Source organism: Nipponia nippon, unplaced genomic scaffold (genome assembly GCF_047370975.1).
Source record: "Nipponia nippon isolate SJK-2023a ecotype South Korea unplaced genomic scaffold, ASM4737097v1 scaffold_2, whole genome shotgun sequence".
In the NCBI taxonomy this organism is placed as follows: Eukaryota; Metazoa; Chordata; class Aves; order Pelecaniformes; family Threskiornithidae; genus Nipponia; species Nipponia nippon.
Window position 1 is genome coordinate 46,118,758 of NW_028262336.1, and position 24,078 is coordinate 46,142,835.

Consider the following 24,078-nt stretch of genomic DNA (forward strand, 5'->3'; position numbering starts at 1 on the left):
TATATGGAAAATGTATTGAATACGCACTGTGAGAGAACAGCTAAAGAAGTCTAAGATGATAGCTCACTTCTGCGACTTATATATAATAAGTTTTAATCAGGTCAGGATTTAGGTAAGTGCTTTGGATCTGTGTGGCTTCACAGCTCAGGGGTTAGGGCACAAGTCATTAATTCAGATCCTATTAAAGCCTCACATTTTAGTTAAGCACTGGAATATGTTGTGAAAACTCCATTACTGAAGATTTAAGAAGGGGTTAGACATAAATGTCCTGTGAGCAACATTGTAGGAATAGCTGATCATGCCTTGGTGCACTGAGATAGGTTGGATGACCTCTCAAGGTCCTCTCAGTCTATTTTCAACTATTTTTCTGCGGACCTACGAATTTTTTCTCAGGGTAGCTCATTGCTGCTTAGAATAGCAAGTTTGAGTGTGTACAGTTCGAAAGGCTTTTGCTGAATGTAGTTCCACGCAGTGCCTTGTGTTGCTAACAGCAAATTTATTATGAACGTTTCAGTGGGAATACTGCATTCTGTGCTGCTTTGAAACAAGCCAGAAGCATTGTTACAGCTTTACTCAATTCAAGGATCGCACGCTTTATCTGTCTGTTGAGAGCCGCTTGAAAACACCAGAGTGTAAGTGCTCAGATCTATATGTGGCCAGTGTTTTAATGACTAAATGATAAATAATCCCAAAAGTTCTTGTATGTTTTGAAATATTTATTTTTTGGTATCCTAAACTTCATTTCACAAGGTTTAAAGGGGGGGGGGGGGGAAGTTTTTTATTAAATCCTATAACTGCGTTTAAAAGTTGTTGGGTAAGTCTGGAAGTTTTGGTAGCTGAAAACTAAAAATTACCTGGGAGAAACTTCAGACTTATTCAGGTAATTTATTTAAATTATAATTCCAAAGCATAGTTAAATCATTGCCTATGTTATTCATTGGCATGTTAAAACTTCTAGATAATGATTTTTAAATGGTGTGATTCAGGCGTCTTGTCTGCTTATTTGTGTACTCAAAACATCATCCTGCACTGAGATGCAGTTCATAATTCTTGATTTGTCCAATTGTTAAGTCTAAGAATATAACACTTCTTTTTATTATATCTTAATTGGGCAGTATGGTTCTGCTAAAAGGCACCAATTACACAGAAAAGTCAATAGTTATATAACATGCTGAACTCTGTTAATAGTATAAAGACTGGTTACTAACTTATATGCTCAAGCCCAATATTAATACTTAGGAAATGTTGAGGTTAATGGCAGAAGAACTATACCAAAAGTTATAACTGGTATCAATTTCATAAGCGGTTTTAAAATAACTGACAAACATACTTGGGTAAAAAAGTTAAAATACTTGGCAGAGAGGTTACTTAAACATCCCAAAATAGTCTAGCAATAGTCTAAACACAAAGCAGAGATGTTTTGGGGGAGGAAGAAGATATATGGTGGTGTCTAATATCAAAGAAGCTTTGCAGACAAACTTATGTCCTTCAGAAAAAAATTCTGTTAAAACTGTAGGAAAGAACATAAAGTTCAGTAAGGTAAGTCCAAATTAGTGGAACTTTTTTTGCAAACAGAATGTGAGAATGGAGATACTAAACTAAATCTAAAAACTTCAAGTGTATACTATGTGTAATATTACTGATTAAGCTAATGGGGAAAATAGGAAAAAGGAGTACTACAGGAAACATAATGATTTAGATACCTTTAAAAAAATGTGTGATGGGAATTATGGGTACCTGACATTATTACTGAAATAAGATATTCTGCACCAAATTGGTAAGTTCAAATTGCTGTTATGGATGCTAGGTGATGTATTTTACATACAAGATTACCCATGGGGGTCCACTGCTAATCAGAAGGATAGATGGAAATAGCATTAGGTTTATTGTGCAGATGCCCACAATAGTACAATTTTGCCAGGCTTCTGAGATGAATTGGATCTCTTGCAGTAAATGTTGGAACCATAATTTAAAAAAAAAAAATTACAAGTGACATTAAGACTGTAGATCAATATATAGTTGTAGTGTGTAGAGAGCAGGATATTCCCTGCTTCTCAAAAAGTGGTTAATTGATTGTAGGTGGGATGTGGGTTACATTTCTTGATGTAGCCCTTTCTTACAAAGGATTTAGTGTGATTATATTTTCTCAATACCAATACCCTAACATATGCCACTACTTGCTACCTCTTGGTCCCTTCCAGTGCAGTTATTTATGGGTGTGTGTTACTGATTAAGAAGTGAAATAATCTGAACTGGGGGGGGGGGAAGGGGAGCCTTCTTTAAACTGTCTTTTTGCCAGAAAAATCAAGTACTTGATTATATCTTAAGAGTTCAGTGGGTTTAAACCTGTAATTTTTGATTGCTGTAAATATTGATGGTTGATTTCCTGTTTTGTAGTTAATTTACTTTTGTGTCAGAAGTTCTGTCAGTTCCTATGGGGGACATTCATGTACCAGCTGCCTGATGCAGATTCCCTGATGTTTGTCTGCTTTATGCTTGGTTAGGGAACCTGTAGGATCTCTTTTGTGTTCCTGCCCCTGTGCCTTCAGGAAAACTGCTGGAACCCAACTGTGTTTATGTATTCATTTCTACCGATTTAGTGAAAAGTGGCAACAGGTTTAAAAGCTTTTGGGAGTGAAATTTGTAGCTAACTTAACATGACTGCTTCCACTGGAAAACAGAATATGAAATGGAACTTCAGTGGATTGGAAGAGCATTTTGTAGGTTACCTTTATAAGGGATGTGCACCCTCCTTTCATGGTGTAAATTGATTGCTGATGTGTTTAGGTGTAAGTAGAAACTTTCTGTGGACCTTTTCTGTTATTTTTCTTATAGTTCTCTTGTGCTGTCATATGAAATATGGATCCAGAGTACTGGAAATAACCAGATTATAACAGGAGGAGCGCAGCCGAAGAATAATCAAGGTCTAGAGTCTCTGTCTTTTCAATTAGACCAGTCTGTACGTGTGAAAGATATATTCGGCCTTCTCTTATTCTGTATTCATCAGACTATTAAATCTAGTCCCAATCTGTTATGTCATTGAGACATGCGCTTGGTTGTAGTTAAATACTAGAGCGAGTCCACACCCAGCAAAATGGAACCTATTTCATTTGCTCACCTCTTAAGCATGCTGCTGACCTCCTCGCTCCACAGTGGTTTAAATATTGCCACTTCCGATAGGAACCTTTTGGCTTTACATTTTAACTCATAAGGAAGGCAGTACACTTTGTAGACTTTCATAATACACAGCTGCTTTCAATTTAATAATATCATATACCAGCAAACCATAAATCATATATACATATTCTTCTTTACCTTACATGGCTCAGACTGTTCTGAGTAAAACTGGTTCTACCATCCAGTGATTCCTTTAGCATAATCATTGCTTGGGTAGACCTATTTAAAAAGATCTTGCTAATCCAGTGATCTGGCTCAGACATGACCGCATGGCGCACATGCTGATTTCTTGAGTTTGTTCCTAGTTCCAATAAGTGTGTTTGGAATGCATTGCTTGAATTCAACTGAAAAGTAACTGAAAGCAATGCAGGATTAAACAGGAAAACCAGACTATACAAAACAGTTCACTTGTGTTGCAAAAGTTTGCTGTGTTTTTTCTGGTAGACTGATAAAATGTTGAAAAAGTCAATGAGGTTAAAGATTAGAACCTTTTTAAAAACAGAAGTTGATCTCGCCTTTTTGTCTTCAGAGAGAGGCTTGTGTCAAGTTTCTGATGGTGGGTTTCACTTTGAACTATGTCGCAGTTGCCTTAAAATAGTAAGCATGAAATCTTAAAGCTTACTATATAGTAAAATACAGTACTTCACCTGCAGTTAATGTACGTTACTATTCAGTGGAATGATTATTGTAGCAGGAATCACTGTTTCTGAAAATCTGCATGTGGAGTCAGTTTAGAGCACATGGCTTTGATACACAAATTGCCCTATTTTAGGCCCCAGAGTTTAGCCATCATTATTTGTTAGGACATTATAGACTCCTCCTTTCCGGCTAAAGTCAATTGTCTTATTTGTTCTACTGTTTTTCATCTCATTTTTTCCTATTGACGAGATACTTTGGAAGCTATCTTGTAGCATGAACAGAATATAGAGATGTGTAGCTAAAATACAAATGTTAATTGAATTTAAATATATGCCATAGATTTGAGAAAAGGGAAACTATGTGACTTGTGGCCTTGATGGTAATGATATATGTATACACAATATGCTTCCTTGTAAACAGGCTTTATTAAAAACACTCATTTCTGTTACTTAGCTAAGCTGGTATTTTTATGGTCTTTTATTTGGTAATTTCAACTTCTATGTATCTTAAGGAAGGATAGTACAATACTCACTGCTTGTACAATGTAAGTAAAAGATGCTACTGTGAAGGGAATTAAGGCTTTTTTGGAGCATCATCTTATCAAACTATCCTTAGCTGTATAACTAGAAGGTGTAATGCTGACTGCCCTTAACTGAGACAGCTTATAAAGATTATATTCACCTCTGTAATAACCTACAACATGTGAAGCTGATTTCCTACTAGTCCTCCCTCATGAAAAGATGACTTCTAGAGTAGACTAGAGTCATACTAGAAGTCTCTAGTATCTTCCTGAAGCTAGTTGAGAAAATGTCAGTGATACTACGTGCCAGAACTCTGCACTGGAGACACAGTCGGGAGGCGAACCTTTTTCCCCTCCCCATCCACTTAAAAGGCAAGCCTGTGTCATACTTGGGCAAACCATAATTCTTATACTTTAGCTTTATCCAGCTGCATCTTTTAGCAAAAAAATGCACAGGAGAAAACTTGGTAGAGAGCTGGTAATCATCTAAGATTGAACATTCAATGTTCAATTTCAATTTTCAATATTTGAATATGTTCAATTTTCAAACATTTTTCAAACATTTTCAAACATTTTTCAACATTTGAATATGTTCAATTTTCAAAATGTTCTATTTTCAATATTTGAAAATTAGAATTCATACGTTGTTAGGATTTAATTTGTCACTTCATATAAAAGATTCTCCTCCAGTCATGTGCAAGCTGGAAGACTATATTAATAGAGAATTTGTTACAGAAAAACATTAGGAAGGTTCCACACAAGAAGTCTGCTGAAAAACTGAACTGTGGGAAGGAAGGTGTAGAATGAAACTGAAATCTCTGAATCTCTAAGCAGCTTTTATTACCTTTCCAACATCTAGAAAATATGTATTCATACATGCATGTAACTTTATTTTAAGTAAATTAAGTTCTGAAAAAATAAATTAATTAGGTCTTGTGTTCTCTAGGGATGCAATGTACAAATGAACTTAGCTTCTGCCTCCAGTGGTAATCGAAAATGTAACCATTTAAAATAGTTTTTTGTTTGTTGAATTGCTGTTAAACTTTAGGAGCAAACTAAGAATTAATGCCCCAGGTGATATCCTGTACCATAACTTAGGAAATACATATTTTTCCTTACAACTTGCTAATATTCATGCTTGTTGTGTAAGCAAGGTCATTCTAAGTCTTTCTGGGAAAAATGTCTCTTAGAGATTCTCCAAGTATAGTATCACTGATAAGAAAAAGAAGGCATCTGTTCACCAACAAGGTATTTAATTATTTTTAAATCTGTATAGCTGAATTTCAAATTCAAAAGCCTATTCCTCTATGGCTTTTTTAGAATGGTCCTTAGAAAAGCACAGAAAGTAGTAAGTGCTTTCTAATAAAATTAGCATTGCATTCATAGTTTTTATAAGGCTATACTGTAGTTACAAATGTTCTTGAAGCAGTCATGGTAAAGTAAGGACTGACTGTTGCTACATGAGGTCTTGCTCTTAAAAAGAACCTGTTTATCTGTTCTTTCTTGTGGCTTTTTGATGTTCAGTCTTCAACAGGTTTAACTCTTCTGCCAAAGTTGTAGTAGTGGAGATAATGTCTAGCTGTGTAGTAGTAAGGCTTCAAATGCCAGATTGTTTTATATATTTCTTACTGTGACTTCATCCAGTTTGATAATACATGAGGATCAAAGCGAGAGTGGCATTGCGTGCCAGCAATATGCAATCTTCTGTGTTTATTTTGAATGATTTCTTTTTAACAGAATATGGAGAACACTTGATCCTGTAGAGTAGCATGCCATAAAAGAACATCTGCAGTATATTTATTTCTGTACTTGGATTCAGCATTTCTAGTAACTTGCAGTGTCTGTTTTTTACAGAATGGACAGCAAATTGTGGATGAACCTATGGGAGAAGATGATATCAACCCACAAACTGTGAGTAAAAGACAGTTGTAATAAAGATAGATAGTACAATATTGTAGCACACTGATATCATTTAATTTACAGGCAGTTTGCCACTAATGTTTGGTTGTTTACTTGACATGAAGTGCAATCTAGGATCCTGATATTTTTGAGAGGTTCTTTCCCACTGACTCTCTTGTTTGATTCAGAATCCTACTGTTTGTTCTGATGAACTTTTATGCTTTCCCTAGTATTTTTGTATGATATAGACTCTCCCTACTATTTTTAGTATGAGGTAGGCGTTCCTGTGGAAAGCACAAAGCTGAATATGGTAGAAATTCTAATTGGGTTGGGGAGTGAGAAGGTTTGATACTAAGATGTGGCTAGTTAGAGCATTCCTGAATAGGAAGAGACATCGAGCTCATCTTTTCTTATCTTAGCAAACCTTAAAAACATGTAATTCTTTTTTACTGTCCACTTTTCCTAGTGCCAGCAAGCAAAGCACTTCCATTGGCTTCTGTTAGTCTCATTGGTGCATAGGTGAAAATGTTTTACATCTATGAGTTCCAGAGTATGCTTTATTAATAGTTAAGGTTTCAGTTGAGGTCGTGTCACAGCAAAGGATTCTCTCATGATTAAATTCCACACAGATTCCATTGCAGACAGATGTGCACTTAATGTATGAAATACGATTCTTTCAGAGTGGCAGTGTACACCATAGCTTTTCCCCTTCTAGTTTGATATGCAAGGTGTAACAGCAGCTATCACCTTTGGTTTTCCATACTGTTGTAAGATTTCTTGGCAGTATCTGTCTGTGCCCTTTTGTTGTTAGCATTAGTCATTTCATATCTTCCTTATTGACCTGTGTAAAACTAGGTTATTTGCATAATAAATCTTCATTAGCCTGGATGATTCTTTCTATTACCTTTCTCCATAGAACCAAGAAGCCAAGATACAAAGTTTTAGGTCTTCTTCCCGGGCTTCCAGTTGAAAAGTTTAGAAGTGTTGCACTGGAGTGCATTCAAGAATACAAAGCTAGTCCATTGAGGCCCAGGCGTTTCCTAAGTCTTTTCTCTGTTGATGTGAATTCCAACTTTCCTCTTGTGTTGCTAATTTGACTAAGTTGGAGTGGAAGAGAGCTTCTGTTCGTTGGTTCGGAGCTGACAAATCTAAGGGCTCCAGAAATGTTTGCATGGAGATACTCAAAGATGATAGCTGTAGTTATCAATTTAGATGGTGACTTAAGACCCTTCCCTGCCTCAGATAAGATGCTAAATGCTAAAACATGCTTAGTGAAATTTTCAAAGTGATGGAATAGACAAAGGTAGAGGCTGAAGTATTAATGTAGGTCTTGAGTGTTTGCTGTAAATCGGATCTGGACAGTAAGCATTAGAGAGCTCTGAACTAATGCATTGTGAAGCACACAGGCATAGACTGGTCATCCTGAGCTTGAACTAGCAAGTGAACAAAAAAAACCCCCAGGTATCTATCCCTTTTTTCTTCCCAAAAACTTCTTTTTTAATTTCTGCTATCTGTAAATTCTAAAAGCCGATACCTCATATTCCTTTCTGCTTTCAGCTTTCAGTAGTCTTTCAGGGGAAGATCAAGGGTGAGGAAGGACTGTGAAACTGTAGTTTCCATTCCTCTTCTAACTGAGAGGCATTAATCAAAAGAATTCCTAACCCAGGCTTCTTGAAAATAAAGGTGTTGTCTGCAAACTCACTGAGGGTGCACTCAATCCCCTCGTCCAGATCATTGATAAAGATATTAAACAGAACTGGCCCCAGTACTGAGCCCTGGGGAACACCACTTCTGACCAGCTGCCAGCTGGATTTAATTCCATTCACCACAACTCTTTGGGCCCAGCCAGCCAGCCAGTTTTTTACCCAGCACAGAGTGCACGCATCCAAGCCATGAGCAGCCAGTTTCTCCAGGAGAATGCTGTGGGAAATGGTGTCAAAGGCCTTACTAAAGTCTAGGTAAGACAACATCCACAGCCTTTCCCTCATCTACTAAGCAGGTCACCTTGTCACAGAAGGAGATCAGGTTAGTCAAGCAGGACCTGCCTTTCATAAACCCATGCTGACTGAGCCTGATATGACCATCAAAAAATTAAAACATTCCTGTAATATTCTTTCTATCATGCTTGAGCTACTTGGTTAAGATTGTTTCAGCTTTTTAATGCCTCAGACAAGTATTTTGGGAATTTATTTTGCATTTATTTCTAGGTTATGGTGAGGAAAAGGTTGCCAATAGTGATGTAAAATAATCTAGCTTTTTTTACACGAAAAACTACTATGGCTGTTCAGTCAGTTATAGCTGGAAGCTAGTCTTTGCTGTCTGTCGGCTAACAAAATACTACTTCAGCTGGGATGTGATATTCTTTCATATCTGATTTGGTGCAAGATAAAGACTAATTTTAAGTTACCACTGAAACACATTTAAGTTCTGTTTAACTTTGTACTGAAAGGGACTTAGAGCACTTACGTGGTCACTGACAATTTATGAAATTTCTCAGCTGTAACTGAGGAAAGTAGAGTGAACAGGCCTAGCATGTACCAGTACATCAGGTATGAAGACAAAATACTTTGGTAGGTGTGTAAGGCATGCAAGTTCAGGATAGAGGGAGAGTTGCCATAGTTCTGTGGAGACAGAAGGTGAGAACTTGAAATACTGCATCCTTTTGCTGTCTTAAGTGTCTGGATAGCATGCTGATAATGCAAATCAATGAGAAATTTAAAGTAAATATTAAAGCCTAACACAGTTTTGTCTACATAGGAAGTCTCTCTGGTATTCTGCTTATCAAAAGATAAATTTCATTTTGTTACATCCCTGTTCTTTTTGGTCAAAAGTAAATTTAATTGACAGGAGAGTCTGAGTTGCATAGCTTTGATTCAAATTCAGTAGTTTGTTTTAGGAAAAGCAGGAGCTATAACGGTACATGCTTCTTCCTGAGGAGTCTGAGATACTGTATGGTTCAAAGTCTTGCTCCTCTTAAAAGAGGAATCATTCAGTATTCTAGTTTTATTACAATGAATATACTGGTTATATTTGGCTTTATAGCTTGCTGTCAACAGTTTTTATCTGATGTTTCTCATAAATGATCTAGGTCCAGCAGGAAATAAATGTAAGAACAAGTAAACAACTGGCTAAAGCTTGACCTAATGTGAAAGCTTAAGTGAACATTACTGAAAGAGGGGAAGCTATTTAAAGCTTTTTATTTGCTACCTTTCTCACTCTTGTGCTGTCTACCATTGCTTTCTGTATCTCTGTGTCCATAGAGATTGAGTAAATTAACTGAGCAAATTAATTGGTTTGAGCTCTTACAATCATGATACATGCTTTTCTACTGCTAAAGCTAACCAGAAACTGCAGCTGGTCCAGCAAGTATCTTCCCATTTTGTATATATGTGAAGAGCATATCGTGTGTGCTGTGTTCTTTGTTCCATTCTGTTATCTGGATTCAATTTAGCTGTTAAAACATTTACTGCAACTGATGTATTACCATTGCACTCTACTAGCTTAAGCATAATTATTAAACATACAAAAATATTAGGTTCCAAGCATTTATGAAAAGTTGTTTTCAGTAATACTTTGTAAGTTGCAGAAAAACTTGCGTATATTTCTTTTTGGTAACCTGCAAGGACTGAAGATTACTTTTTTTCAGTACAGGCAGGAGTGGAAACTATTCAGGCTCAAACAACTGGGGTGAAAAAGTAAACCCTCTCTCCAGTGGAGGTGATTGGGTAAAATTGTTAAACTTCTTGATAACTAAGATTGTAGTTAGTGAGTACTGAAAAGGTAGTATAAGAAATGCTTGCAAAGAAAAGTCAGTAGTTAAAAATGTCTTTTTCATTTATTCTTCTCTAATAGAATTTAAATAAAACAACTGTTTGCAGTTGAGAGAGATGAAAATTATGACCTTTGTCTTGCCAATCAGTGTTTAAATAGAAGAGTTTATAAGGAAAATGTGATCTTAGAAAAGGCTTTAAGATAAATTAAAAATAATTTGAAGCACGTGGGCAATATACTCTCTTCATCAAAGTACTGAACTTGATCAGTCAATTACATGTAGTAATAACATTGAGATTCTATATTATACATGCATGTATACTGTACAATTTACCTCAATTTTTAATATTATAGCATTGTACTGGTGAGAACTCTTAGTTTCAAAAACTTTGTTTGCATTTTGGCAGGTTGAAGCACTGTTTCAGGACAGCTCCAAACTTCTTTTGGATATTGTGTTTTGCGTGCTCAGTAACATTTTCCAATTACAAGAAAAATCATGTGTATTAACATGACCATGAACGTATTTCTGATGATGGTTTTGATATGTTTGTTTTCCTTTTGCTGGCATAACCTTTACATTTCAATTTTCTGTGGGTGTATTTTTGTTAGTATTTTGATGTAAATTTTTGGCTCTGTGGTAGAGTTTGTAAGACATAACTAGAATTTCTTAAATATTACAGAAATATTTGGGTTCACAAGTGTTCATAGACTACTGAGTTCAGGGTTTTTCATTTTTTGCAGACTGATACTTAATTTTAGCTGAAACAGCTACTTGGGTAACTTGTAGTAAAGCAGTGACACGTTAATATTTTTGTAGTTTTACTGAGAGATGAGGTATACGATCAAGTTATTCTTTCACATTGCTTACATATTCTTGAATGTGTAATTATTGCCTGTTCATATGGAAATCAAACTGAGGAAGCTTTCTTTACAGCTTTTCAATTGTTTGAAACCATAATATTACATAATTCAGTATAACACCATGTTCCTTGTTATGAAGTAAGTTGAAGTTTCTGTTAAAGTCAGACAATAACCTGGCCATATAATGAAACAGTGTTCACTGTGTAACGCAGTGAAGGAAACAATCTGGGTTACAAATACTAAACTCGGACTTTAACGTGGTCCATAATTCTTACATTCCTTCTCGTGCATTTTACTATATATATTTAAATAGATGTACACATGTATTTAATTCTATTTTGCAATCAAATAACTTGATTCTTCAACAAATAAGTTTCCCAAGCAAACTATTTACATCTGTAAAACTTGAATCTAGTTATTCCCTTCTCCATGCCCAGATTTTCCTTTGTAAAAGGCAGAATACCTTTTTTTCCTCTAACGTAATGAAACTGGAAGTTCGTTACCTTCCAAAGCACTGTACTGTGCTGCAACTTGGATGAATTTTGGTAGAATCTTGCAGTGAAGTGCATGCATCTTGCCCGTGTAAGAATGGACTTAGTGGTCCTCATGTAAGAAGTTACATCATCCTTTGTAGACAGTGCGAAGCTTTTTTAGTCTGAGATGTTAACTGTTAGATATCAAACCCATATAAAGAAGGCAAACCCTGGAGTATTTTTCTCCCCGAGTTGTCATCAGGTGCTGAGGAAAGGTTACAGCAAAACTCTTTCATTGATGTTTTCTAATGGATTTTCTGAGTGGCTTATTTTGCACTTAGTGTCTTAGGTGCAGCATGCTTTCTGGATCTTGGTCAGAAAATTGAATAGTTTGAGAGAGTAAGCAACGTTAGAAGTCAAGCTGCTTACTTGTTACATGAAGAAAAAACAGATGGTAGCCCTGAAAAGCCTGTAAACTAGCAGATGGAAACTGCCACACCCCCTGATTAATAGAACATTGCTGCTTTGGCTATGCAAACATATTTATTATGAAGAGAAGTATATTATTCAGCTTCTGAAAACTCAAAAAAATAGCTCTCTGTTCCTCAGCTGTTGACCTTCATCAAATGAGGGCTTTTCATTCCTTATGTGTAGTCCATCTTTGTTTTTTCCAGATAATTGAAGGCAATCCGTACTACAGAGCCTTGCTTGTCTAGCAGCATAAAGACTTAATTTGCTTTATTACACTTCTCAGACTGATGGTATAGGAAGATTGTCAATATACCTAATGGACTCCACTTAGATGAAATGCTTCAGCTTTTTCTGGTTATGTGTAAAAGTGAGCATACCACCGTGGCGTGCACATTTTACCAAATAAAACTTACGGATTCCCACATGTTCTGTACCGCATTGAGACTTCCTCCAGCATCTTTCAGTTCTCCTGCTCTCTGTGGAGGCTGTGAGCCCCCTTCTCTTGAATGTCTGGACAGCAAGTCTGATCCCATTTTCTCTTCGTTTTTGTAAATTCAGAGCATCCAATTTAAAAGAGGAGGAGGGGCAGATGAGAGATGAACTCACTTTATATTTCTGTACTGGAGGACGAAATGCATTGTGCAAGTGGTGTCCTGCAATTGACAGAACAGTCACTGACGGGCATAGCAAATTCCTGTTGTTTTGGAGACAGTTGTGTTTCGTGATAAACATGTATAACACAAATCCTTATCAAAGACTTGAAGGTAAGGGGAGCAATTTGCTGGAGCAATTTGTCCTTGTTGTCACAGACTTCCCTGTTGGGGACTGCTGCCCTCTAACCTGTCTCCTTCTCATATGAAGGAATATTTAAAAGGGCAAGCTCTCTTCTCAGAGATTCTCAAAATGAATTATGTAGCATATATCTTAATGTTTCTGGTTGGCTGGTAGTGCTCTTTGGGAACCATGCAGGCTTTATTCTCCCAGAACACAAGAAATTTCTTCCACCTGCTGCAGACCCATGCCAGTTATAGGAGAACTATTGTTGTGAAGTAACCCCGCTGACCCCTGCGCACTGTGCTTTGTACTTCACTGGGAGGTCGCATAAAAGGTTTGGGAGAGCAGTAGTCAGTAATTGTACAAATGCTGCAGTTGAAATGCCTTATTCCTGTCACCCTTAGCAGATGCAGCTTATCTGCAGCAGAATACACTCATACCCTTACAAGAAAAGGAGAAGAAAATGGCTATTTACCCACAGTATCTTTTCACCTTTAAAGGACATTATAGTTAGCGTAGGTCTTACCACTTACTCTCCATTTCTGCTTTTAGCTCTCCTTGCTACCATAGTTTAATTTACTGATTTGGAGGTTCCTTGTCACTCTGCTTTTAGTGCATTCATACATGTTCTTGACAAGGTAAGGCAGAGAGCTTGAATGGTCTCCCATTTATTTATTTAAATTTTTTTTAAGTCTTCAAAGCGTAAACAACTGTATCACTGTTAAACTGCAATTCTTGAGATATTTCAGTTTTGAGGAGGAAGTAGCTGGAAGTTTAAAACAATTGAAGAGAGGAAAGCTTCAAGTAAATTTTGTACCATTTATGAAATACTTGAATTCCTTGTGTCACAGTAACCTTCTTGTGTTCAAGAAGCTTTGTTTATCCCAAAGCAAATATTGAATCATTTTTCATGCTGTGTTACTGCTGTTGTAGTAGAGGCTATTTCTTCCAAAAAGGCTGTAACATACTGGACTGTAAAAAGTACATTGTAATTGAGGACTCAAGGTGTAGTAGCAGTTATTGAATGCCTGTGTAATCTATAATAATAATTGTATATATTCAGTACATAGAATTTGAAAGATCCATCCCTGTGGATGTGACATAAATAAAGACCTAGAGGAGTACAAGAGAACACAAAAAAGGCGCATTTTTGCTTGTGGGGTCCTGATAAAGCCAGGAATGAGGGGTTTGTATTTCCTCTCTGCATTTGGGCAAGAGGGTCTTCACTCACACTGGGGAGACACATAATCCAGGTTTTAAAGGCAAAGTTAGAAACTGGTACTATGGACAGCCACGATGTGGTATAGAGATGAAGCAACATGTTCTGTCACTTAAAATAAATAAATTACTGGCTTTGTCTTCTGAAGAGGAATTAAAATGTAAAAAATTTGCAGTAATCCAGGTATTTGTTAGAACCCAATCAAGGGAAGTAGTTTGGAGGGTTTGTTTGTTTTGATGTCTTGTTCAGGAAGAAGTACAGTATTTTGCTGTATGTTTCCTTTGGTATAGAGTCACTAAATGGAATCACCTGGATCTGTTTATAGTTGAGTACTTGTGTATGCCTTTGACTAAATGTTGTTACTTGCCTTTATTTATTTATTGCTTGAAGAAAAGCAGTCTTGCTCCATATTCTAATGGAGCATGCATTGTGTAATTCTATGTCTTTAATAAATATCAAAAAAGCTAAAGATACTGTCAATATTGAGAACAATAACTTCCATACTAAATCTAGAGAGAGATCAAATAAAAAACTTCATCTCTAGCTGTTCAAGGTAATTAGACTGAATTCTAATTCTTACAAACATTTGAAGTTTTTTTTAAACATTGAAAGAAAATTTAGGTATTTTTATTACTTCAAGAAATTTTTCACTCTCTGCAGAGCAATATAATATTTGTGCATAAGTCAGACATTCAAGCTGGGCAATCCAATTCAAATAATTTCTGCAATCTGTCTTGGCCTAACCTGTATAACATCTGTGTAGCATTTTCTATGTGCAGGATTTCAAAGGACTATGCGCAAGGTCCGTTTGGTCCTTTAACAACTCTAGTAAATAAAAATAGTCATTAAGTATAAGCATACTGCATTGTCTGCGTTGAAGTCTAAAAGTAGTGATGCGGTATCTTAAAATATTTTGTAAAATTAAGTTAAAATTCATAAAAATACAGTTATCACGTGTAGGACTTAAAATAGTCGCTATTCTGCTTAACTAGTGAAATGTTGCATAGTAGCATGATTTCTGAAATAGATGTTGATCTTTTTTGTTCTTTTCTGGGAACCAGGAATAAGTAACATCTGCAACAGCATGTTGCTACCAGGCAAAGGCAATCTGTTTAAGTTTCCTGTGCTGATCTCTACAGCATCAGCAACATGAGTACCACTGCTGCCCAGTTTTTCTTTACCGGGGCGGGGGGGATAAATTAAAAAAAAAAAAACAAACAACAGTGTGTCTTTTTTTTTTTTTTTAACCTTTTTTTCCCCTTTCTCTCTCCCCACCCCCCAACTGTGTCTGACTTGCCTGACAGGAAATTTTCTAATTGCCGGAACAGCTGGTCACAGCAAAAACGCCAGGCTTGGTCTTCCCTCCTAGACTTAGGATCACTCAGTCAGAAAATCTAAACATCATGGTTTCTTAGTCATGTTTAAGTTTCTGGCTCTACGTGTTCGTTCTGTTCGGGTGAGCTTAGTTTCTTATTTAAAGAATAAGGGGGAAAAGGGGAAAATTTATTTTAATTAAACTTCTAATTTCAAAGCAATTTTAGTCTTTCACTGCTTTGGGATCAGTGCTGTTTGTATACAAAGCCTACTGTATTTTCTTTAAAAAAAAAAAAAAAGAGGTTTGTGGTGCGCTCATATTTTGTAGAAGGTTCTAAGGTATCTGTTGATAATTTTGCCTTATTGGGAATTTTTTACCTGTATGTTAATACTGTAAAACTTACTTTTTTTTCCTCCAGAAATGTATGAGCTTAGCTATATGTTAAGTTTTCTCACTGAGACTCTAGTTTTATTAAAAATGTTTGTATTTTTAAAATTCATACTTAGTGGTTATTTTAATAGTTACATTTTCATGTAGTACTTTAAACTGTAAAATATGGTTATGTGTGGAGTGACAGTTAAAATGTCAGGCTTATTAACATCTTAAGCTTACTTCTGAAAATGGTATTAAGAATAGTGACGTTCTTGCTTATGTTACAGTTAATGTTATGGTTATTTCAACTTCTAAATGCTAATTTAGTCATAGCAGACATTTAATTTGTATAATTTGGCTTGTTGTTGAGCATATATTTAAACATAAAAGGTTTCTTTAAATTAAGAAAAATCTCTAGTGGAGAACTGTATTATCCCGAGCACTATGTCTGAACTACTTAACAATACATGTAAACATGCAATGTGATAGAGCATTTTATCATTGAAACTCAAATCACTTTTCATGTTTCTCCTCCTGTAAGTCTGCAAATACTTTTCGGTGGAAAAAAAAAACCAAAAACAAAAATCAAAACAAACCCTTCTCGTGTACTGTCTTAACATCTTAAGTGAAGCAGGTCTGCTAATTTTTAAATAAAAGGGATAGTAATTTAACACCTACTAGCCTATGTACTGGTTTAAACTTTGCAGTATGTGTTAGAAAATGAAATTGAATTTGCTTGCCATAACTGAAAGACTAAAGACATGCGTGTGAAACAATAGAACACAGGCTGCATTGTATACAGGTTTTTTAATGTAAACCTTGTAAAATCAACATTTATCAACTCATAGTCGTGAATTATAGTTCTTTTCCACAGGCAACATGAAAGGTATTTCTTAGAAGTCTCTGATTAAAAAAAATTGTGTTATTTTATCGCCTTATGGCAGCTTGATTTTATTGTCTTTAACATTCTGTTGGTTTTAAAATGCTAGATGGTGCAGCCCATATAAATTTTAGAGTATATTTAGGATATTATCTCAATAAAACAGAAATCATAGCTTTCATAGATTAGTGCTGAATATGCCTGTGGATTTTTTTTTTAACTTTGAATTATTTTTTTAATTGTGATGCTCTGAAATGTTAGCGCTTACAAAGTAGGAACAAAACTTATATCAAAGTCACTGGGAAATGAAAGTTCCACCCAATGAGTATTTTTTTCCAATGCTGACATGCACAATCTAGTTCATGAGATAATTTCATGGTGTTTGATCGAAAGAGAATTGCGTTACAAAACTGCTTTTCATGACCAGCATTGAGCTTTTAAAATGCTTACAGGAATTCCTCAGCTTTACCTGCTAAACCATCTACTGCTCACAGTTCCTTTGGGAAAGAAGTAGAGTCCTACTTCTGTCCTGGCTTTTGTGTTTTTATTCTGAGGAGGGAAGGCATCTTCAGAATTACCCTCCCAGTCTGGCCAGTCATGTTTATCCAAAGGGCCTCAACTATCCTTTGACTTGTTGCTCTGGGACAGGACTCATTCTTCAACCTCCTATCTTGCTTCATCTCTAACACCAAAAGAATGGGAGGAGTTCAGTCTCAGTAACCAGGTCTGCAGCCTTCATGATGTGAGTTAGCTACCTGGAACAAATGTGGCCGTAGACATCCTTCTAGGTCTCAAAACTGTTGTAGTAGAAAGCCAGGAATGGAAAAGAGTAGAAGGTGTGGAGAGTAAGGAATAAATACATAAATACAATGATTTTTATTTATCATCTCTGTACATTGTTTTTCTTTTAGATACTTGACAATTTAAGAATAAAAAAGAAAAAAAAACTGAAACTAAACATTTGCAAATAGAGTTTGCTTTTAGGAAATCTTATTTTCTGTCAGGTAAAGCAATAGATGCCACCTGCAACAAGTAATTGAAAGTGTATGTTTTTCCATCTTCTAAAAAGAAGCGAAGACATAAATTGTGAAAACCTGTATTTCTGACTTCAAATGAACATGTTAATTAGAACTTACTTGTGCTCTATCCTTGCTTTTCTTTGGTACTAGTGTAAAACAGACAACATACACAGACTATCCTCAAGCCAGCTTGACTTAATTTTATGCATGGCAGTACTTTGTGTTGTATTAGAATAATTGCTACTTCAAAAGCAGCATTTTTAATCATCCTCTTAGAACAATTGTTTGTGTACAAGCATTTAAGTAATCATTAGTTCTATTAAGTGACTCAAATTAAGTATTAATCACAAATATAAGGAATTTTTTTTATTCCATGGTTTAGCTCACTAACATTGCTTACTGAAGTAGTGGGAGATTATGAAATGCTTGTTGGACGTTGATTTTTTTTTTTTTTTTTTTTAAAGGCAGCGTTGAATTTAAAGGTAGGAGTATAATGAGTATAGAATGTATGGATGTATGTAGAATGTGTTTGAGATTTTTGAAAATACCTAGACTGGTGCATCCCTCACATTTTTAACTCCTGTTTTTAACTTAATAAAGATTTCCATAAGCCCTACTACAAAAGGTAAAAGTAATTGGTTTTCAATTTGTTGGCTCTTTTTTTACTTCAAAAAGCATAGCTCATATGGGTTTTACTTCTTCAGGTAATACTGAAAATTCATCCTACATTCGTAACAAGTTGGGAAAGTAAAAATGCATCTCAGAGACTTCCTCACTCAAGGGAGGGGAGGAAAAGGAAATTATGTATATGAGCTGGGGAACTCTGCCAACATTGAGTCATCCTTTTAAAATCACTTGATATCCAATAAGCTTGCTGTCCTCACAGGGCATAACTGCTTTATGTAACTTCAGCACCAAGGTTCAATTTCATAGCCAATATTTCAGAAATGGTTTCTATTTGATTACAGGAATCAACAATCTTCTGCCTGTGACAGACAGAAAAATATTTTGCCAAATACAGCAATGCCCAGCTGAGCCCTGATAAGTACAATGAAGGCTAAAAAAGTAGTAAAAGGAAACCTGCAACCATGGTTGGAGCAGTGTTAAGTAACTTTCTGGGGAATCCATTTTTCTGTTTTCAGCCTTATCTTCACTTGTACTGAATGTACATGTGCCTCAAGAATGTGCATTTGTCTAGAGGAAGCAAAACATTCCTGAAAAAGAGACTGAGAGGGGTGAAAACAAAGCTGCCACTTCCGTAACAGAAATGGAAAAATCTGTGTAGCTACATACCTAATACTAACAAATGAAAACAGATAAAAGCAGTATTTTTGCTGCTGCTCAACTTTGAAGTGGGAAAGGTTGCAATTAGCTCTTTGTTCACTGGATTTGCTTTTTTGAAAACTGTATGGCCAATACTATAAACTGATAGAGCAGATACAGTTTCTAGATACAATAGTATAAATTGATACAGTTTGCCAGATAAGTTAAAAATTCATTAAGTGCAGCTGAACAGTATTACAGGGAAGTGCACTATGAACTGTCCTTTACACTGATAGAAATGACTATTACCTGTCTTATAGGAAAAGGGTTGCACTTTAATACTGTTGAAGTATTTGTATCTTTATTTCAGAAACTTAATTCTAAAATTTATTTTAGGGTTGTCATCTTATATTGAAAGATGGCTAATGTTTGAAGGGGGTGTTCACCAATACTGGCAATATAGATCTGACTTAGTTGTTGTGACTAAAACTAGCAGAAAGATTTTTTTTCTTTTTTTTTTCCCCCCTCATTCTGGTTCCTGACTGTATAGAAGTTGAAATTCCAGAATTGTGAACTTTCCTAATGGTGATTCTGGCTGTTTCGCAAGGGTAAATTATCACTATACAAAATAAATACATAAAACCGATTTTAATGCATTTTAAGATGTTATTTTAAATAGAAAATATTCATAAAACAGTTCCTGGAAGAGTTTCTGGTGCGATCCCACCAACATTTCTTCATGTACTAATAGTGTCCATTTAGAAGGCGTGTTAAAAATACTAATATTGGCACAGTTAAATGTTAACTTGTGTATTAAAACAAAGAATCTTACACAATTTGGGGGAGTGGCTTTACTTTGGCAGGCAGTGACTCTGAAAGGACTAGCAATACCACTGAACACTGGCTCGCGGTCGGTCCCTTAGCAGCTGCAGTCTCTGCAGGTTGCAGCAGGAAGATTGTGGCTAGGAGTAGTATGGCGCTATTGGTCTATATGCAGCATAAAAATCAGTCTATTGTTACTGTGTCTAGCAGGGATGCAAGGGCTTCCAAAATAACATTAAAAATCAAGTATTAAAAATAAAAAATGATTCAGAGAAAATCTTACAAAACCAGGAGCCAGGAGCTGGAAGGTTGCTTTACAGTGAAAAATCTGAACAAGCTTTTACTTATCTTAAGGGGCAAATTAAGTCATAACTGAGTCTGTAAGTACCTATACGTAGAAGATGCTTCTGATTGTACCTTCTTAATTCTGTTAAGAGCAGTACGGAATTAACAGATAAAGGTGAAACCTGAGTAATGTTGGAACCAGGAATATCAGTATTTAAGTTAATTTCTCCAGTAGATACTTAAGATGGCTTAGATATCGGAACAGATTTTAATTATTCATTGAGATTAAAATTTGTTAATCTGTTTGTCTAACGTTTACCTTAAGTCAAAGTCTTAAACGCCATTTTTACAGTTTCTGGTCAGAATGTCAACAATCTTTGCTGTCCGGGAAGAACTTTTTTGAATGCAGGACCTGTCTAAGGGTTTTTTTGCATAGGCTAGATTTCCCTCCCACTGGGTTTTGATGAACTCAAGTATGCATAGCCATGTCTGTCCTAGTCGTCTGTGCCTCTTGTCAGAAAAATATAGTTTATTTAAAAGCCTTACTGAGAGGCAAGTTGCGTCTCAATTCTAAAAGCAAACATACTATGGTATTTTTTTTGTCCACAAATTGTGTCGTAAAATTCAGAGGCTTCGTTTTATTTAAAATGAGTGTGACGGTTAATGTTTTATCCTTGTTCCTTTTTTATGTCAGTTATTTCATAACTTCCATCTGTGTTAGATGCAGAAGAGGTTGGTATGTGGCCTTTTAGTTTCTCTCACTGTGAAACCTTTTATTCGGATGTTACAGGTTTGTTGTTGTATTTCTTGATATATTTCATATAGCCAGCAAGTGTGCAGAGGGAAAGTTCTTTGATCAGTGCGTAGTCATCTGCCAGCTGAAACTCAATGCGCTTCTGAGGAAATTCTCACCTACATCTAAGTAGTATTCATTTTGTGGGAAAGTGAACATGCAACCTTGTTTTGCAGTCACTTCTGTCCCTTTTATTAACGGAATACGGATGTTGTGTGTTATCTTTAATATCCCCTTCCGATGCAAAGGACTTGAGATAGGATACAGTTATTCATCACATATCTCATGCAATAAGAACTTCTGGGGTTTTCTAAATCCATATATGAACTTTTTCATAAAGAGAATTTTCGCAGAAGTCTGTTTCTGAATTTGTTAGAAGCTTCCTGGTGAAATTTGGGTATCATGAAGGAGCCATTTATTTTGTTTAGCCTTTAACTGCTGTTACTCTCATTTTTGTCATCAAGTAAGAACACCTATTTTCCACAATAACAGGCATCAGAGTCATCAAAAATGTAATGCCAATCCTTTTGAAGTGTTTTAGCATGTTAAAATAAATCGAATGTTATTTCAAAAAGCCTTAACCTATAGATACTCATAGCATGTACTGCACATGCTTATCTTTGCTCTCGATATTATAAAAAATAAACTGCCAGTTGTTGTTATTCTGTGCATAGTTGACCACAAATGTATTTTTCAAAAACCCACACTGTTACAATAAAAAAAAAAACAACCTTCCCGGCTCCCTCCAACTTCCAGTCTTGTTGTACGTGCATATCTTTGTTAGAGATCTTACCTTTGGATATCTTGATTTTGGTTAATTTTCTGTATTTCATCTGATTTCAGTTTAATTTCCCTGAAGCTGACAGCAGAGACGATGTGGTCAGTCTTTCTGTTCAGGATGAGTCTAGTTTACTTTCAGAATCACATTCTATTTGACCTGAATGCTTTGGATGTCTTAAGCTGTAAATGTTTCCCTGTACTTTTTTCTTACCTTTCCAATTTTATGTCACTTCATGACTTTACACCCATTAGGTAGCTGCTTCTTTTTCCCTTTAGTGTAATCTATACATATCATAATTTTAACTTATACTTTCAGTATATTGAAGAATGTATACTCAGATCTTTGTCACTCATTGCGAAGCTGATGAACAAATTGCTCTTTTAATAACTGTTATCTAAAATATGCTATCATAGAGTTAAGTGTTTAAAATATCTCTACTCATATTCACATAATTTTGAGTACCCAGGAAAGGAGGAATCTGTCTTCCAGGGATGCCTTTCCTAAGTAAGCATTCCATGCGTGACATACCACCTTATTCTTTGATATTCTGTTAATTCACATCTAATTCTTACATATCTTTGAAAGTAAGGTAACTTTCTTGCTGAATTTCCTGTTTCTGTCCCAGTGTCTTGGAATTTCTTTGTCAAGCACTTGTCGTTGTGCATGTTCACACTGCGCTTATGTGTTTATTCAAGAAGCTGAAACTTAGAATTTTAGGTGCAGCAGGAGCCCTCCGGTGTTTGGATGTGCTAATGTTCCTTATTCCGGATAGCCTTCCTCTTCCTGATACGAGTGAGAGCGTAAATCTGATCCTGTGCCATCTATTTAGATGATTCAGAGCTTTTTCCTTGTGGATTATTTTGTTGGTGTCAGAGCATACATTTAATTTTTTTTTAAATTATTTTAATCTTTAGTCGGTTGTTTCCCTGTCCTTTTTATATAAAATTTGTGGACTAAGAATACTTCAATTTTTTGAGGTGCTATTTAAATTCTAATGAGTGTTTATTGTATTCTCTAAATTTATCGAATTTAGGTTGTGTCATAAGAATATATCTCATATGGCACTCGCAATGCTTAGTTGTTGTAAGTGCATGTCTGGCAACCCTCTCTTAAAGTGTCTACAGATGGTTTAAGCTCAGACTCCAGAATTCTTTCACGGACCCCTTTACTTTTTTTTCCTTTCATACCACTGTCATGTTATCTTCAGGAGTTGGAAGTTAGAGGTCAAAGGGCCATGTACTCTTTTTGCTGCTGTATTCATGATTAGAAAATAAAATCAATCTGTAAAAAGATTGGAATTATTAGGAGTAATAAAAGTAAAAATTACAAGCCTGTGAGAACAATAGCAATGGTATTGTGGATGATACTGGCAGCTCTCCTGGCAATTCAGAGCCCAGTTTACTAGCCCTTTTCAGTTGTCCCTAGAACATACTGATCAGAAAAAGGTCTGCAGATAAACTAATCTGTGTAAAGCAGCAGCGTGTTACGCCATCCAGCTCTGCAGGGGCCACTTCTTTACCCACAGAACCGTTTTCAGATCTCCTACTGAAAAATTCAGAAATGTGAAGGATAAATTGCAGAAGATTCTATGTATAGATAAACTCACATTTTTCTCTTCCTTTTCTGGGCTTTTTCGCCACTACGGAGAAATACTTACCTAGTGAGGCTCTTCTGCTTCCTTTAGGGTTTGAAGTCCAGTTTCCTTTTAATACATTGTCTAATAGTTGTTCCTGTAATAAGATCTCAAAAACAAAAACAAGTATTTTATGTTACAGCAGAGTTAATTTAGTCTTGAATTAAAAAGTGAACATAAAAGAAATTCACATAAGTTCAATTACTAGAACAAAAGTGAGTATTTAGTGTTCGTTAAGTACCTAAAATATAGAATTTTTCCAGGAACATGATTAGGCTATTATGTTTATAGCCTAATAATGGTTAAATAGTTTTTCACTGCTTGGCTAGAAGTTGTGTATCCTTTCCCCCCTCCCTGTGACAAGCATGTTTCCTATTCTAATTTGCAGCCGATTTCTAAAGAGAAAAATGAGTCACCCTTGGGGGTGCTGACTGCCCCCCCCCCCTTTTTTTTTTTAAGCTTTTTCTCTTTTAGATTTGATTTGTCTGTGGAATATAGTCCATTCAGTGTTCTTTCCTATGTATGTATGCATTCCTGTGCATAGACATATATTGTGAGGTACATTACTAAGAGCTTACTTATACTGAGAGACTTACTGACCAGAATAGTTCTGGCTTGCGAACTATATCGGTACAGGAAGTTATTCTGTAATACTGGTGTTTTAAATTCATACCCAAACTTGTTTGTCACTCGCTTCCGTTCTAGGCCAATGTTGATTTAACACTATTACACTGTTAAGGAAATGTTAAGGAAACTCAGAGTAATGTTACCTTCTGTTTGTTTCCTTGCATTCTATATTTAGTTTCACGATAATGGAAGCCAGTAGCAACCACTTTAAGTTGACTAGCACTGTGTGTGTTTTTGGTTTGTTTTTTTTTTAAATGTGGTTTTCTTTGACAGTTTTACTTTCTAGTGCAAAGAAGGCCTTAAGAGAGAGCTGTGTGGCTCGAAAAAGAAAATCATGTCTTGGAACTTCTATTTAGACATTGCTGCAGTATAAGGCTCAAGAAAGGGGAGCTTTCCAAGCTTATAAATAACAGAAATAAAATATAGGGTGTAGTTATAACTGGAAAGAAGATCCTACCATTGCAATGGCCAGATCACTGGTGAG

At 35.8% G+C, this 24,078-nt stretch overlaps 1 protein-coding gene across 7 annotated transcripts in view; it reads left to right on the top strand.

Annotated features, from left to right (window-relative positions):
- The window catches only part of RPS6KA3 (ribosomal protein S6 kinase A3), a 77,638-nt gene that overhangs the window by 7,503 nt on the left and 46,057 nt on the right, over nt 1-24,078 (top strand). For 4 of the 7 annotated variants that reach the window (XM_087756056.1, XM_087756057.1, XM_087756051.1 and 1 more), the window contains one exon: nt 6,191-6,247. In XM_087756056.1, the coding sequence (XP_087612182.1) occupies nt 6,191-6,247 (57 nt within the window). Of the gene's footprint in view, nt 1-514; nt 633-6,190; nt 6,248-15,108; nt 15,261-24,078 lie in introns of all 7 variants that reach the window. The other 3 variants (XM_087756054.1, XM_087756055.1, XM_087756053.1) reach the window with 3 other exon arrangements.